At 49.0% G+C, this 14,910-nt stretch overlaps 1 protein-coding gene across 3 annotated transcripts in view; it reads left to right on the top strand.

The window, feature by feature from the left end:
• The window catches only part of OSBPL10 (oxysterol binding protein like 10), a 290,512-nt gene that overhangs the window by 264,060 nt on the left and 11,542 nt on the right, over positions 1 to 14,910 (top strand). For all 3 annotated transcript variants that reach the window (XM_058554363.1, XM_058554346.1, XM_058554355.1), the window contains one exon: positions 4,239 to 4,716. In XM_058554363.1, the coding sequence (XP_058410346.1) occupies positions 4,239 to 4,716 (478 nt within the window). The remainder of the gene's footprint in view (positions 1 to 4,238; positions 4,717 to 14,910) is intronic.

Genomic DNA, 14,910 nt, shown 5'->3' with positions numbered 1-14,910 from the left:
AGAGCCTTTTTCCTTTTTCCTCCAACTTTTTTTTTCCCCCTGAGGAAGATTTGCCCTGAACTAACATCTGTTGCCAATCTTCCTCTTTTTACTTGAGGCAGATTCGCCCTGAGCTGTCATCTGTGCCAATCTTCCTCTATTTTGTATGTGGTTCGCTGCCACCGCGTGGCCGCCAACGAGTGGTGTAGGTCCATACCCGGGAACTGAACCTGGGCTGCCGACAGAGTATGCCAAACTTAACTACTAGGCCACAGGGCCGGCCCTTCCTCCAACTGTTTATTTTGTACATTTTCCAGTCTACAGCGGAGTTGCAAGAATGGTACAGTGAACCCCCATATATTTCCCGCTTCTGTTGGCTGATTGTTAACATTTGCCACTCTGCATTTCTTCTCCTTTCTCTCGTCTCTCCCATTCCTTCCTCCTCCACTGCCTCTCTCTGTCTCCCTCTCCTTCTCTCCGTCTGCACCCCCACATATACACGTGCATCTATATGTGTATGTTTGTTTTTTGTGAACCATTTCAGAGGACATTGCAGACGTGACAGTTCCCCCTACGTCCATCAGTGAATATCTCCTAACAGCAAGGACATTCTCCTACTGAAGACATTTGTCACACTTGGGAAATTTAACACTGATGCAATACTATTTCATATACAGGCTGTAGTAAAATTTCCCCAAATTGTCCCAATAATGCTCTTTATAGCATTAATAAGAGCAAACAGAACATTGAGGATGCTCTGATGGAGATATGTGTGGGGTGCAGTGAGGCTGTGAAGCAGGGGCTTGTTGGTTTAGTCTTTGGAGCGGGAGCTGTCAGAAGAAGCTTCATAGAGGAGGTAACTTTGAGCTGAAAGCTGTTTGTTATTTAGACGAGGCAGGAAAAGGAAACAGGAGTGAATGTGTGTGTGTGGGGGTGCTTGTCAGGGGAGGGCTGGGGCCAGAAAGTGAGGGATAATGTGAGGGAAGGGGGACACAGGTTGGACTTTATCTCTTATAGAGACTTTAGTAAGATGACTCTGGCTGTGGTGTGGAAAAGAAATAAATGTGGACATGACAGAAGGCTGGATGGCGAGTTAGGAGCTACAGCTGTACTTTTCCAGAGGGGGCGCTGTGCGCGTCCTTTCTTAGTTGCCGATAATCTCCCATCTGTAACATTAATGATAGTTAATGGTGGATTGCCTTGTCATCCTGGGAAGAGTAGAATGGACTAGAAGGTGGAGCTCATGTCCTACCCTTTTCCCTGGGCCACCACCTCCTGCTGCCACTTACTAATCAGGACAGTGGATGGGGTGGCCCAGCTGTCCCAGTTCTCATGTCCAGTGAACTCTTATCTCCCTCGGCCGCTGAGGGAAGGAAAATGTTCTCATTAGCCAGAAGCAGATAAGTGTGATGTGTCAGGGGCGATGGAAAGAACTCTGGGGTGGCAGTTGGGAGCCTGAGGTTCCCTGCCTGCCCCTAGGCCGAGGCGTGGTGCCTTCCCTCCTCTCCTCCCCAGCTCTGACCCCTCACCTGTGAGACTGGGGTATTGACCTCCATCAGCTTGAAGGGCGTTTTTGGTTCTGATGTTCAGTGATTTGGGGTTCCAAGTGGATGCTTTTTCTTATTTATTTTGTTTTAATCCTTCGGCTTCTGAGTTCAGAAATGCTGACTAAATTAGGGGAAATAACCTTAAATTCTTGCCCTTTTGAAAAGTACATAATGAGAGAGTAAATATTGTAGCTGGTTCTTTCCTTGTAATTTCAGTCTCGGGTACAAACATGAGAATTCTTGTTGTCCAGAGGTGGAACTGTTGCCAGAGAAGCCCCGTTGCCACAGGGCGGGGAGAAGGGTGCAAGTCAAGGTCATGGCGTCTTCTTCACTTGGAGTTCTATCTGTAAGGGCTGTCCACCCTCAGTGTACTTCTGCCCGCTCCCTGCCCTGGCTTGCCTCCTGATCCGAGGACCCCCTGGCTGGGCACTGGGAATGGAGAGAGCAGGAACTGGTTTGGGGATGGTCTGGAGATGCGGACATTGTGGCATCTTTCCCTTTTTAATTGATTTGGCCTCACTGGGGGGGTTCCCCAGGCCGCTTAAAGCCACAGTCCCCAACCTGCACAGCCTGTCCGGGGCGTTCCTAGGGGAGACCTGGAGCGGCTGTGGGGAGAGAGAGGGAGGGGTGGGGAATGTTTGGGGGTCTTTGCCTCTGTTCTTTACTCTGTCATCAGACACCTTGTGGTGGGAGGTCCCAGGGAGAACAGCAGCCTGGCCCGTGAGCCTCAGTGGAAGGGCAGACCCCAGAGAGCATAGTGATGGCTGTTGAATGTGACCTGTCCCCACAAAAAGACGTAGAAAGTAATAACAGTGGCATCTGAAGGCCATTCTGAGCCAGGATATACTTTTTCTGGCCATCTCAGATCCTTGGGCAGCTAGATTCTCAATTGTCAAGTAGTGGCTAAAAGAAAATTAGGACATCTCCATTAATTTGCAGGGTTGTGTTTTAAATAATTTTCTAGTATATTATAAAAGCAAAGCAGAAAGATACTCAGAAAAAAATGTAAAAATCACTCAATTCTATCACCGAGAGAGACATGTTAACATTTGGGGTCTTTTTATGATACTTGGATTGTGTTATATGTTCAATTTCACATCTGGCTGCTTTCACTCAACACAGTTACATTTTCCTCTGACATAGTTTTAAATGAAAGATAGAAAAATGGTAAAAACGATACCAGCGTCGCCTCTCCAGTGGGCTGGGCTTTCTCTAGTTTCCTCTGAAATCTCTGTGCTTTGCTACTCTCACGTCTGCCTGTCAGTCTGTTCTTCCCCTCAGGATGTCTCTCTTCCGTTGAATCTACATCCTTTGCAAGGAAGGGTCTTAGCAAACTGAAGTGGAGGCAGGGTTACAGATCTGTAAGCCATCTGATATTCGGTCAGCCATGAACCCCCTTGCAAATGTCTTCATGGGAGTTAAGGACCATGTGAAGGAAGGACAGACTTGGTCATGTGAGGAGGGAGGGTAAACCAGCTGCGTGACCTTGGTCAACTAGCTTGCCCTGGTGTGGCTCCTCTCCCTCACTCTGAGGGTGTCAGGGAGCAGCCAGCAGGTCAAGGCCAGACTTCCAGCTTCAAAATCCTGTGACTCCATATGAGGAGGAGCTGTGTGAGATGCTCCAGGTCAAAGCAAGCTGGGTCTTGCAGCTGAGTAGGTGGAATAATAATACCCAATAACAGTCATTTTACCATCACTGTAGAGCAGTGGGAAACAGGCTTGCTCTCCTTCATATCTCAGTAATAGTAATAAGTTACCTGCTTTCTAGCCCAGTTCCGGAATGTCCTTCATTTGCATAAATGACCTAATCATTGGATTAGGATTTGGGGTTGTAGCGCACCTGAGTGACCACCTGGATCCACTTTCCATCAACAAGGAGTCTCTTTGTCCCATCTCTGACAGAGCCATCCAGATTTCTACTTATCTTCAGTAATGGGGCCAATAACAAACCTAGGGGTAGTCCTAATGCCAGTCCATTTACCAGAAGATTCTGTATTAAGTGCCAGCCCACTTCTTTGTAACTTCTGCTCATTTCTTCTGGCCCAGCCTTGTGGAGCAACCTCCACAAATGGCCCCTCTTCTCCGTGACAGCTCTGTGGACATTTGCCTGCTAATTGGCCTTGCCTTCCGGATACCTGGGCCAGGGGCCCTTTCCATACTGCTCCCCTGCCTTGATCGTGTTGGGGATATTTATGCTAAGAGATCTCCAAATCGACACTTGCTGGTGCTGTGGCACCAACTTTGATGCGGCACCAACAAAACCCCGAATCCCCCCCCCCCATTTGTGGGGTACACTGAGCATCCCCGTTGGTTGTGCCTGATGTCAGGAAGAATACGAAAAGCCTTCCAAGCTGTTTTCTTCACATCTCTGAATACTGGGGAGTAGAAGAGGGCTGTGTGTTAGAAGAGTGATGGCAGTGGAGAGAGAGACAATGCTGTGGTTTTAGCTCAGATTAGCAGAGAAGAAAGTCGCTCAGAACAGTCTTGTCCATGAAGCAGGGTTGGCTTTGATGCCACCACGGCAGCCACTTCCAGTTTCTTCGATATTGTTTCCCCTGATTTGTCATTTGTGCACAAATCAAAAGAAACTGCTCCCTAGCTTGAACCATTTTGAATTTGCTTGACGGTGGTTGCAGACTTCCTTTTCTCCTTTTCAGCTTTTTTGTGTCATCACAGGGCTTCCTGTCTGCCTTTGTCTCCTTCCGAATGCAGGTGGTGCTTCCCACGTTTATTCTGGAGAAGCGATCCTTGCTGGAGATGTATGCAGACTTTATGGCGCACCCAGACCTGCTGCTGGCCGTAACTGCTGGAGCCACGCCCGAGGAGAGAGTCATTTGCTTCGTGGAGTATTATCTCACGGCCTTCCACGAGGGCCGCAAGGGGGCCTTGGCCAAGAAGCCCTACAACCCCATCATCGGCGAGACGTTTCACTGCTCCTGGGAAGTTCCCAAGGACAAGGTCAAGCCGAAAAGGACTGCTCCCCACTCTCCTGCCGGCCACGAACACCCAGTGGCTGACGACCCTTCCAAAAGCTACAAGCTAAGGTTTGTGGCTGAGCAAGTATCCCATCACCCACCTATCTCCTGTTTCTACTGTGAGTGCAAGGAGAAGAGACTGTGCGTCAACACTCACGTATGGACCAAAAGCAAGTTCATGGGCATGTCCGTGGGAGTCTCTATGATAGGGGAAGGTAAGCCACGTCGTGTGTGTGATGGAGTTAGGCTCTGACACAGTGACGTTTGTATACTTGATAGATGATCGATGGTTTTGTATGTAGAGTTCTTTGCTTTTATTTTGTTTGGGAATCGGGAGTGAGTGGGTGGGTGGGAAAGAGGGGCGGGTTTTGTTAACTGGGGACCAGGTCCTGGTAATTGCCCAGTGGGGCCAAGGTGCTGGACTAGATGCGCTGCAGCTCTGCCTGGCCGGCTGCCCGCCTGGCTCTTCACGTGCCCTGCGTATGTGAGCTGCCTTCCATGCACTTGTTTTTTCAGCCTCGCGTGAGTATTAGAGTTGGCTCCAAATCTGTGAAAACACATTTTTCTCTATTCTCACCGGTGTTCTGGCTCACAGGCAATGAGGATAACAGTGCTGCCTATTCAAAATCTGCTCATAAAAATTCCCAAGGCTAATCTCTGGACTCTGTGCTAGAGATTCTGAAGCAAGAACACAGTGCAGTCACACCGCTCGTGGAGCACACGGTCCTGTTTTAGCAAATAGCTGCGAATGGAGTTTATTCATTGTTTGAAGAAACCTAGAATAATCCTTGTTAAATTCAAGCGTCTGCGTTAGTGGTTCTTCAGCTTCTTTTGTGTCAGATTCCTTTGAGACGCTAAGGCTGTAGATCTCTTCTCAGAAAAAAAAAATCCACCACCAAGTTTGACTTTCAGTTTCAGGGAGTACATGGCTCCTTGGAAGCCCTTCCGAAATCCCATGAGATAAGAACCCCTTTCATTCACTGAGCACATTTTTATTGAGCCCTACTGGATAGCAGACACTGTCTTAGGAGCTATGGATACTTGTATGAACAAAACAGACCAAAAAATGTGTCCTCATGAAGCTTCTAGTCTATTGGGGAAATAAAATTATGTTGCCTCTGTTAGAAGGTGTTAAGTGCTATGGAGAAAAATAAAGCAGGGAAGGGACCTGGGAGTGGTGGGGAGAGGGCAGTGGGGCTGTAGGATGGGTTGGGATGGCAGCCAGGAAGGCCTCACTGAGAAGGTGCCATTTGACCAAAGACCCGAAGAGGGTGATGCACGACAGGCCTTGTCAATGATCAGGGGAATAGTGTGTATGGCAGAAAGAACAAGGCAGAGGCCCAGAGGCAGGGTGGTCCCTGGTGTGTTGGTGGAAGACAGGAAGCCCATGTGGCTGGAGCCGGGTGAAGGAGGCGGGGAGTGGAACAGATGAGCTCAGAAAGATGACTGTGGCCAGATCATGTAGGGCCTCTGGCGCCATTGCGAGAGGTGTTGGCTTTTACCCTGAGTAAGTGGCAAAGCCATTGAGGGTTATGAGCAGAAGAGTACCATGATCTGATTTATAGTTTAGAATCATTGTTCCAGCTGTTTGTTGAAAATAGACCACAAGAGGGGCAAAGGTGGAAGCAAGGAGACCAGTTGGGAGATTATGATAATAATCCAGGCAAGAGATGATGGTGGCTTGGACGAGGGGGTCATGATGGAGGAGGTAAAACATGGTAAGGGTCTGGATGTATTCTGAAGTAGAGAGAGCCAAGAGGATTTGCCTCTGGATTGGATGTGAGGTATGAGAGAAAGGTGATGCCACGGCTTTTGAGCTGAGCCACTAGAAGGATGGAATAGCATTAACTGAGATGCGGAAGACTGAGGGCTAGGGATGGGAAAACTAGTTTGGATAGAGAGTATAGGAGCTCAGTGAGGTTGTGTTATGGTTTAGACATTTGTGGGAAGTGCTTGAGTAGACAATTGTATAAACAGGCTGGAGTTCTGGGGGGAGGTAAAAACTTGTCATTTAAGGCCTGGAGACTAACGAGGTTGCTGAGTGAGCGCTGATCCCTGCAGCCCTCCAGCGTTAAGATGTCTAAAAGGTGAGGAGTAAACAGTGAAGGAGACTGAGGAGGAGTGGCCAGAGAAGTAGATGGAATGGGAGAATGTGTTTCCTGCAAGCCAAGTGAAGAAAGGGTTTCAAGGAGGGGAAAGAGCGATCAGCTGTGTCAAATGATGCTGATTAATCCAGGAAGATGAGAAGTGAGAATTGAGCATTGGAGTTTGGACTGTGAAGGTTATTGGTGACCTTGACAAGGGCTGTCAGTGGAGTGGCGCTAGTGAAAATCTGATTGAAATAGATTCAAGAGAGAATGGGAGGACAGGACTTGGAGACACTAAGTATCGACAATTCTTCCTTATTTAATGTTTGAGTGCCATTGTACTGTTGAGGAAGAAAACCACTCTTGGGTTCCACTTCCCTATTCTGTCTCTGGGCTGTAGGTTTACCCTCTGAAATGCTCATCCTCCATGCATAGATAAGACAGCAACTCCAGAACACCAGAGACGAGCCCAGCGTCAATGTCGGGCCTTCATGGGGGTCTTCCATGCACACAGGCTCAGTATTCAGCCAACTGACTCTGTACTGATTGCACCTTCCTCTCAGGGATCAGTCAGGATTCAGAAATTCACCAAAGGGAAATTCATCAACTTGAGAGGGAGACCAGGGACTCACCTGTCATCAGGTTGACCTTGGTTTTAGTCTTTCTCCATGATTCAGATGGGGATGGGTTGTATCTGTTGAGGGAAGGATGAACACATTCCTCTTTAAATAAACCACACCAACAATGAATATTATTTCTCCCTTACGTGCTCTGCTGTGGGAGTGCAACGTCGCAACCATTTCCAATCAGGAAAATTCCACTCCAAGATTAGTAGTCAGAAGTGGCCTTTCTTCTTAAGGAAGAGCTGTTTCCAGTGATGACAGGACCATGGAGTCTTGTAGCTGAAAGAGAACTTATCCATCTCTCAAGCCCCAGGGTTTCCAGCTGTGCCGTAGAGAATCCCAGGGCTCCACAGAGGGCTCATGCCATGAGATGGGTGAAGGGAGTGAGTGGTGGGGCTCACTCTCAACCCAACTCCAACCTGAGTGTCTCCACTTTTACCTGTTTACCTGTTTGACTTCTCTATGGGTTCATTTCCAGAATGGTTCAGTTGCTTCAAAATGCTTAGCAAACGTCTGATGAGTCCAGCTGCCCCTCGCTTTCCAGAAGAGGAGCCTGAGGGGAGCGATTTGCCCAAGGGCACGTTAACACCTGATACCATCCTTCCCTTGCCACAACCCAGTGAGGAGGGCTGCAGGAAGGTACTGGCCTCTCCTTGAGGCAGGGACCATCTGTCATCAACTCATCTCTGGTCTGTGGATGAGAAATCAGAATCGGAGAAGATCTAGGAATCACAGGAGGCCAAAAGCCTAGGAATATAGAGGGGGTGGAGTGAGCAGCAGGTGGAGGACCAGGTGAGAGGTGGTGGCTGCCCGGAGGGCTTTAGGGTCCCTCTAGGGGCATAACCAGGGCTGTTGAGGCCTGTCTCCCTGAAGCTGAGAAGACAGAGTTGATTCAGGTGTGCTTCCGGAGGGGGAGGGGAAGAGGTATGAGATGGGGTATTTCCTCGCAGGCTTCTCTTCTGATCCCAGTGACCATTTGTTTCTCTCAACTCATCCTTCTCTTCAGAACCCACGACAGGGAGCTGCCCCTGTGCACCACTGTTGGGTAAAAGCCACATGGCAGGTCCCAACAAGGCTGCTGACTCCTGCAGTGCCAAGAGCTTGGGTTTGAACACCTCGGGTAGCTCTTACTGTTGAAGGCAGGGAGGATAATGCAAGGAAGAGGCTTGCTAAGGAGCCCGTGTGGGAGGTTTATGTTTGCACTGATCAGTATACTTGAGTTTGTAATGAGAAATGGGAGCGGCATTCACCTTGATTTTGACGTATCTGGGGCTCTGTGTTTCCGTAGATTGCCAAAGGCCCACGTAATGCCCTGAGGTTTGTACTTACTGGTCAAGTCTTCTCCTTTATTTGAAAACAAAAATTGGTATTCAGGAGACTCCTCTCATTCTGTTTAGTTTTATTATTCTAAATTCCCCACATAATAAATTATTTGGAGGTGAAGTATATTTGTTTGCTAGAGAAGGCAGGGCGTTGAGCAGTTCACACCTTCAGTTTATCCTCTCCGCCCATGTGAGTCGATTACCTACACATTCTATTGAGATACTGTTTTCAGTGTGTTTACTTCCTTATCTAACAGGGGGCGGCTCAGATCAGTCCATGGGTTTGTTGATTCATTTACCCGTGCATCCATTCATTTGTGACATGAACAGCACTGTTCTTGGTGTCAGGCACACAGCAGTGACTGGGACAGACAGAAGTCCCTGCCCTTGGGGAGGTGACATTCTAATGGACAAGTCAGAGAGAAAATGAGATAATCTGCAGTGTGATAGATGGTGACTGGTGCTAACGAGACAAAGTAGGAAAGGATGATAGAGAGTGGGGTGCTGGCAGGGGCTGTTGTAATTTTTAACAGGTCGGACCTCAGCAAGAATGGAGTATCTGAGTAAAGGCTGTGGATGGCTTAAGGAAGGGTGTTCCAAGTAAAAAGAACAGCGAGTTCCAATGCCCTGAGGCAGGAGCATGTGGCTGGGGTGTTCTAGGAACGTCACAGGGCCTGTGTGACTGCAGCAGAGTGAGTGAGGGGTGGGTGGGGGAGATAAGGTCAGAGAGAAGGAGCCAGAGCATGGGGGGGCTGGTTTGGGGGGTACCTGGAAGGTCTTGGGCTTTTACTCTGAGTGAGATGGGAGTCCGTGGAGGGTGGACATGATTTTAGGAGCATCCTAACGGCTGCTGTGTGGAGAATAGACTGAAGGTGGAACGGGGAGGGCCCAGTGACAAAGCTAGAAGTAGGCAGACAAGTTGTATCTTTTTTCTTCCTCCCTCCTATACACACACACACACACACGCACGCACACACACACACACTTACTTTAAATCTGTGATTAGCCAGAATAAGTGCTGGGTGAATGTAATATCTTCTGTTAAAACCAAATGTACTTTCTGGTACCCAGAAAATGTTTATTCAAGTTCCTTTCTGGGGATTCCCTGGAACTGGGCAGAAATGCTCCCCGCCACTTGTCAAGGCGTGGGAAAACCAGAGATCCTTAAATGAGAGTATAAGGTGGGTATTTCCCAGTCTCTGGGCCCCTAAGCAGGGATTCTTGACATTAGACAAATATCTGGAAAGTTTTGATAAAGGTAAAGATTTGCAAATCCCTTTCTAGTGATTTAGGGAATTCTTCAATCAGAGATGCTCAGTCTCTGCCCAGCCTGGGTGATGCTTCCTTCTCTAACCATATTTGGTAGCTGCACCCGCCCCCAGCCACCCACCACCAGGAGTGGACTCAGGTGAGGGCACGGGTGTGTGACGATGCTGCCTGTGCAACCAGGTTTTTATGGTGGCTCTTCCCTCCCGGCACACTTGGCTCATCTCTCCCCTCTTCTCTCCATTCTCTGTACCCTCGTCCATCCTGTCAACTCTCTTGTGTCTCCAGCCCTTCCACTTAAGGAGCACAGGCTCCTTCCTTAGCCCAGCAGAATACACGGCCAGTCATCTCCTCTGCAACTCTACTTGAGAGTGGTGGGCTCCTTTCACCCCTGCTGTCCCCACTGTGTCCCCAAGGTTAGTTGACGTCTTCACTTTCTCTTGTTGTTGAGTGTCTGTGTCTCCAGAGGGTAGGCCTGTGCTGTCTCAGGGTCTCCGCTCCCCTGTTCCTGACAGGCAGCGGAGGGGCATGCTCAGATGCGGGCAGAGCTCTTCATGCGGCGGGTGGGAGGCCGTATACACCCTCTCCCGAGGCCCTCCACTGTAGCTGTCCCTGAATAGAGTTAGAATTTACTGCTCTCACTTTTTCTACCTGCTTGAAAATCCTACTTAGAACTTCTCAGAGTGCTGAGATCAGAAAGAAAATTCTGGAAACAGACTCTGGAACACCCCTCCCTGGACATAGCCCTTCTTGGCCACCCACCCAGTTTATTCCTGCTGAGCGTGGACCTGGGGACAGTCAGGGGACCATTGGCTCATTCTTGTGAGGCCTAAGTCCTTTCAGTAGCTATATCTGCTTTTCTTTGTGTTAATTAAATGTGTACTCTGCAACACACTTGATCTTATTTTTCACACAAAATACTTCTAAGAATCCCCAAACTTTAAAGCAGACAGTTCTGGTTCCTGCATTCAAAGCTCCTTTGGGGGGTGGGGCATGGGGAGGCTGAATGTTTTTCTTTTCCTCACTTACTCCCTGCACTCATCTAGCACATTTCATGAATTTGTTGATTGGGTTTGAAGTAAAATTTTTTCCAATCCTTCATTTTAAAAATTAGTTCTTAGATGGGTCTGCTTGAAATTTTGTATGTAAATACTTGAGCTTATCTTTTAAATTATTGCCTTTAGGCTATGGCATATTTAGCTACAAGAAAATGCCATTATGAAGTGCTTTGTTATGCCTTGAAGTCACTTAGGTTGCAGTTCAGAGACTGCCCCCCACCCTCCGAGGTTCCTCAGCTCTGACTCGGAAGCCCCTGATTGTGAAACTGTCAGTCAACCCTGCAGCCTTGTCTGTGGGGAGGCAAGGGCCTCTCTACTCATCGCCCTGCTGGAGGCCGAGGTGCGTTCGGCTGCTCTTGCAACCTGCTTCCCCCTGAAACTCCAGAACCGGTGCCCAGTAAATGGCACAGCCTCTTAATTGAGGCTGGGGGGAAAGGCAATTAGTTCTAGTAAGAGAAGTGACCCCTGTGCTCGGTGCTTATGAACAGCGATGCTGCCGGTGCCTGCAGACGAGTTCCCGAGTCACCTTCTGTGATTCTGTGCTTTCCGGAGTAAATATCCCATGGAAATATTTTGGTTCCTCAGATTCAGATCGTATGCAAAATTGTTTTAAACTTACCACTTTGAAAATTTTAATGCTTTGCCTTACGTTTATTGGTAAATCAATTTGTGGGATTCACAACGAAAATCTCCCAGCTTGAGGACTAACCACGGCGTGGAAGGATGGATTATTTGGCATTTTCCAGCTTCTGCCAGATCTTAGGCTAATTTAAAAGGAGCTGTCATTTGTGATCCCATTTGTAAGTCTAGTTTTAGTATAGTCTTTTATTCATACTAGGGACAGATTTTTTTATGCAACCTTGAAAAAAAGAGTTAGTACTGAGAAGGCATAATTCCAGGTGATTTAATGAGTAAGCACACATTTATGGATTTTCAGAAAAGAGCCAAAGGAGTGTGGTCTCGCCAGTGCCTTCAGACCGGCTCAGCTTTGGGGCTCACTTGACTTCTGTGGACTTGAGGGAAATGTCACTTTGGTTTGAAAGAGATTTTTCTGGGGATGAGTGGGAGGAGGACGCCTCCCTGTCTCTTCGTCCCCCATGTGCATAACCCACTGCCAGACTCTGTGATTTCCTGTTTATTCCCAAATGGAAATACCACTGTTAAGAATTCACCCAGGGGCCGGCCCCGTGGCGTAGCGGTTACATGAGCGCGCTCTGCTGCTGGCGGCCCGGGTTCGGATCCCGGGCGTGCACCGATGCACCGCTTGTCAGGCCATGCTGTGGCGGCGTCCCATATAAAGTGGAGGAAGATGGGCACAGATGTTAGCCCAGGGCCGGTCTTCCTCAGCAAAAAGAGGAGGATTGGCAGATGTTAGCTCAGGGCTGATCTCCTCACAAAAAAAAAAAAAAAAAAGAATATAAAACCTTCAGATTCTGGCAGCATATCAGGCTGTGTGCTTTTAGATGAGTTTTAGAATTGTCTTCTCATCCTTACCACAGCGCTGCGAGGTATGGATACCATTATCCCTGTGTCACAGATGAGGAAACTGAGGCACAGAGAAGGTAAGGTCACCAGGCTGGTGAGTGACAGAGGACTTGGAAGGATCCTCTAAGATCTCATCCAGGTCTCTCAAAATCTGTGACATATTCTCCATGTATGTATATTCAAAAAAAAAAAAAATAACAGTTGTATGATCCTACCTTGCAAAGTTGGTATTTGTGAATGAGACCAGGAAGACTCAGCATGGGGAGCTCATGGCTGTGTCTGGGCCTGTCCTGAAGAGAGAGGCTGCTGGCAAGGCGTGCAGATGGGCAAGTCCCCCAGGTACTCCCAGTTAGTGACTGGAAGGGCTGACCACAAAATAGGGACACCATAGACATGAGAGTGAGGTGGTGTTGTTGGGAGACATATTGGCCATCTGGAAGGATTTTACTACCAAGTAGTCCATTAGCATGGAGGGCAGGGTTGGGGGGATAGGAAACCTTCTCTGGGCCCTTGAAGGCAGAGTGACTGTGGGGCTGGCAGCCTCCTCTACAGGGTCCCGGGGGCGTCTCCCAGCTGCCACAGGCTCTGAGACTGTGAGAACGTGGCTGGCACTCCAGGAACCGGAGGCTTGTGACTAGAACTGGGGCAGAGAGAGAAATCTGAGGTGACCTCTCTCTTGAACTTTCACTTCCGGTTCTTCTTGACTTGATGTCTACCTGTGTTTGCCATTAGCTGCAATTTTCCACCTGCTTTGGGCTGTCTTCTCAAGCAACCTAATTTGAGGCAGTCAGACACAAAGTTAGCTTTGAAACAAAAAATACATCAGACCTGGCCATTCTCCTCCAAGGGTCCTGATCAGAAACTACAAGGATTGAGATACCAAAGTCTAATTCTCCTCATAGACATGCTGGTCCTCCTTATGTGCATTTGTAGGACGGGGCCTCAAGGGTTATCTGGGGCAGTTCTCTGAGGCGTAGGAGGAGGGACGAGGGACGAGTGACGAGTGTCGAGTGGAGTGTCGGAGTGGGAGCATTAGGTGGCCTGAGGCTTTCCTTGTAGGAAGATGAGTTAATGCAATGATGAGAGCTGTGGCAGGTCGGGGAGGTGGGGAGAAGTCGGTCTGTTCTGATGTTCCGTGTATCTGGTGTAGTGGAGTTGTGCTGTTGTGCATTTATGTTACACATATTCAGTTATGCGCCTGGCCAGGGGGGCGGGGAGAGAGAGAGAGAGATTTAAATGCTGCTGTGATATCCGCCCTCCAGTGCTGCCCACATGATCGTGAGTGACCCACAGATCTGTTTTTCCTTGGTGGCCTCAGCTTTTGTGTGTGCCCACGTGTGTGAGCATCCCTCCCCTGGGAGTGATCCGGACCCCTAAACACATGCGGGGGCATGTCACCTTGGGTTTACAGACCAGTCGTCTGTTTCTGTGGGCTGGCAGAAGTGCCTTTCCTGGACTTAACTGAGAGCAAGTTGGCTGGTTCCAGACAAGCCCAAGTATGTTCTCCATGGACTGCAGCACATGGTGATTAAAGGAATTTTCAAGGGTAGATTGAGTTACAGTTGCACGCATCTTTTTACTGACTTGAGAAACTCAGCATTCCTGACTCCTCTGTGCCATTTAGTGCCGTCTCGCCTCAGATCCCCTGCAAGCTCACCAGTACCAGAAGACACACACACACTCATCTCGCTCCCCCGGGCAGATCCTAGCTCTGACTGACTTAGATGCTTATCTAGCCTGAGAGAGAAGTACTGACCTGGCTCATCCTTATTGAAAAACAATAACAATTACTGCCGCAGAGAGCAGTGGTGAAGCTTAAGGGAGGTAATGCCTGGGAAGCCCCTGGAATGCCGGGCTGCCAGAAAGGGCCACACATGGGCGCCCTTGGCCCCACTCCTCACTCTTCCAGTAGAGGAACCAGGAGAGGGGACACCGCTGACCCCCTCTGGCCTCGTATGTCTGGCCAGAGGACAGAACTTTCCTTCCTGAGGCTCCTGGGGCCCTTGATCACTGCCAGGCCCGAAGGAGCTGGAGCAGAGCTGTGGGGGCATCTGTTCAGGGAGCTAAGCCCCGGTACTGGAATGGGATGCTGAGAAGATGCCATATACGGAACAAATCTTAGCCCGTAGCCTGGTTCTCAGGGCTTCTGCCAGCTGTATGGGCCTCTGTGTGAAGCAAAAGGCTGCCCCTCGACACAGAGGCAGCCCTGTGAGTGCCCAGCCAGACTAGCCGAAGCAACGGCTGGATTTCAGCCCTCGGTGGGCACCTGTGTGCAGTCAGCAAACTATACAGCAGCCTGGGAGTTTGTGCGTTTTGGGGGATGGTCCTGTCAGCCTTTGAGAACTTGATGAAAACTGTGGCTCTTTTCCCTAGAAAAATAGACCCTCATAATTTTGCCTGGTTTTGAGAGAATTAAGACCTCCCCAAGCCTAAAGTTTAGATCCTAGGATGGAGAACCCCTGTTCTAGAGGTGCATGTCAAGCTCCTGCTCATGGCATGTGTCTGCCCCAGGCTGCTGATAGCAGCTGTGCAGTCTGATTTCTCTAACTTCACGAGAACCATTGAGGT

Source organism: Diceros bicornis, chromosome 2 (genome assembly GCF_020826845.1).
Source record: "Diceros bicornis minor isolate mBicDic1 chromosome 2, mDicBic1.mat.cur, whole genome shotgun sequence".
In the NCBI taxonomy this organism is placed as follows: domain Eukaryota; kingdom Metazoa; phylum Chordata; class Mammalia; order Perissodactyla; family Rhinocerotidae; genus Diceros; species Diceros bicornis.
This window is presented reverse-complemented; position numbering and strand designations above follow the sequence as displayed.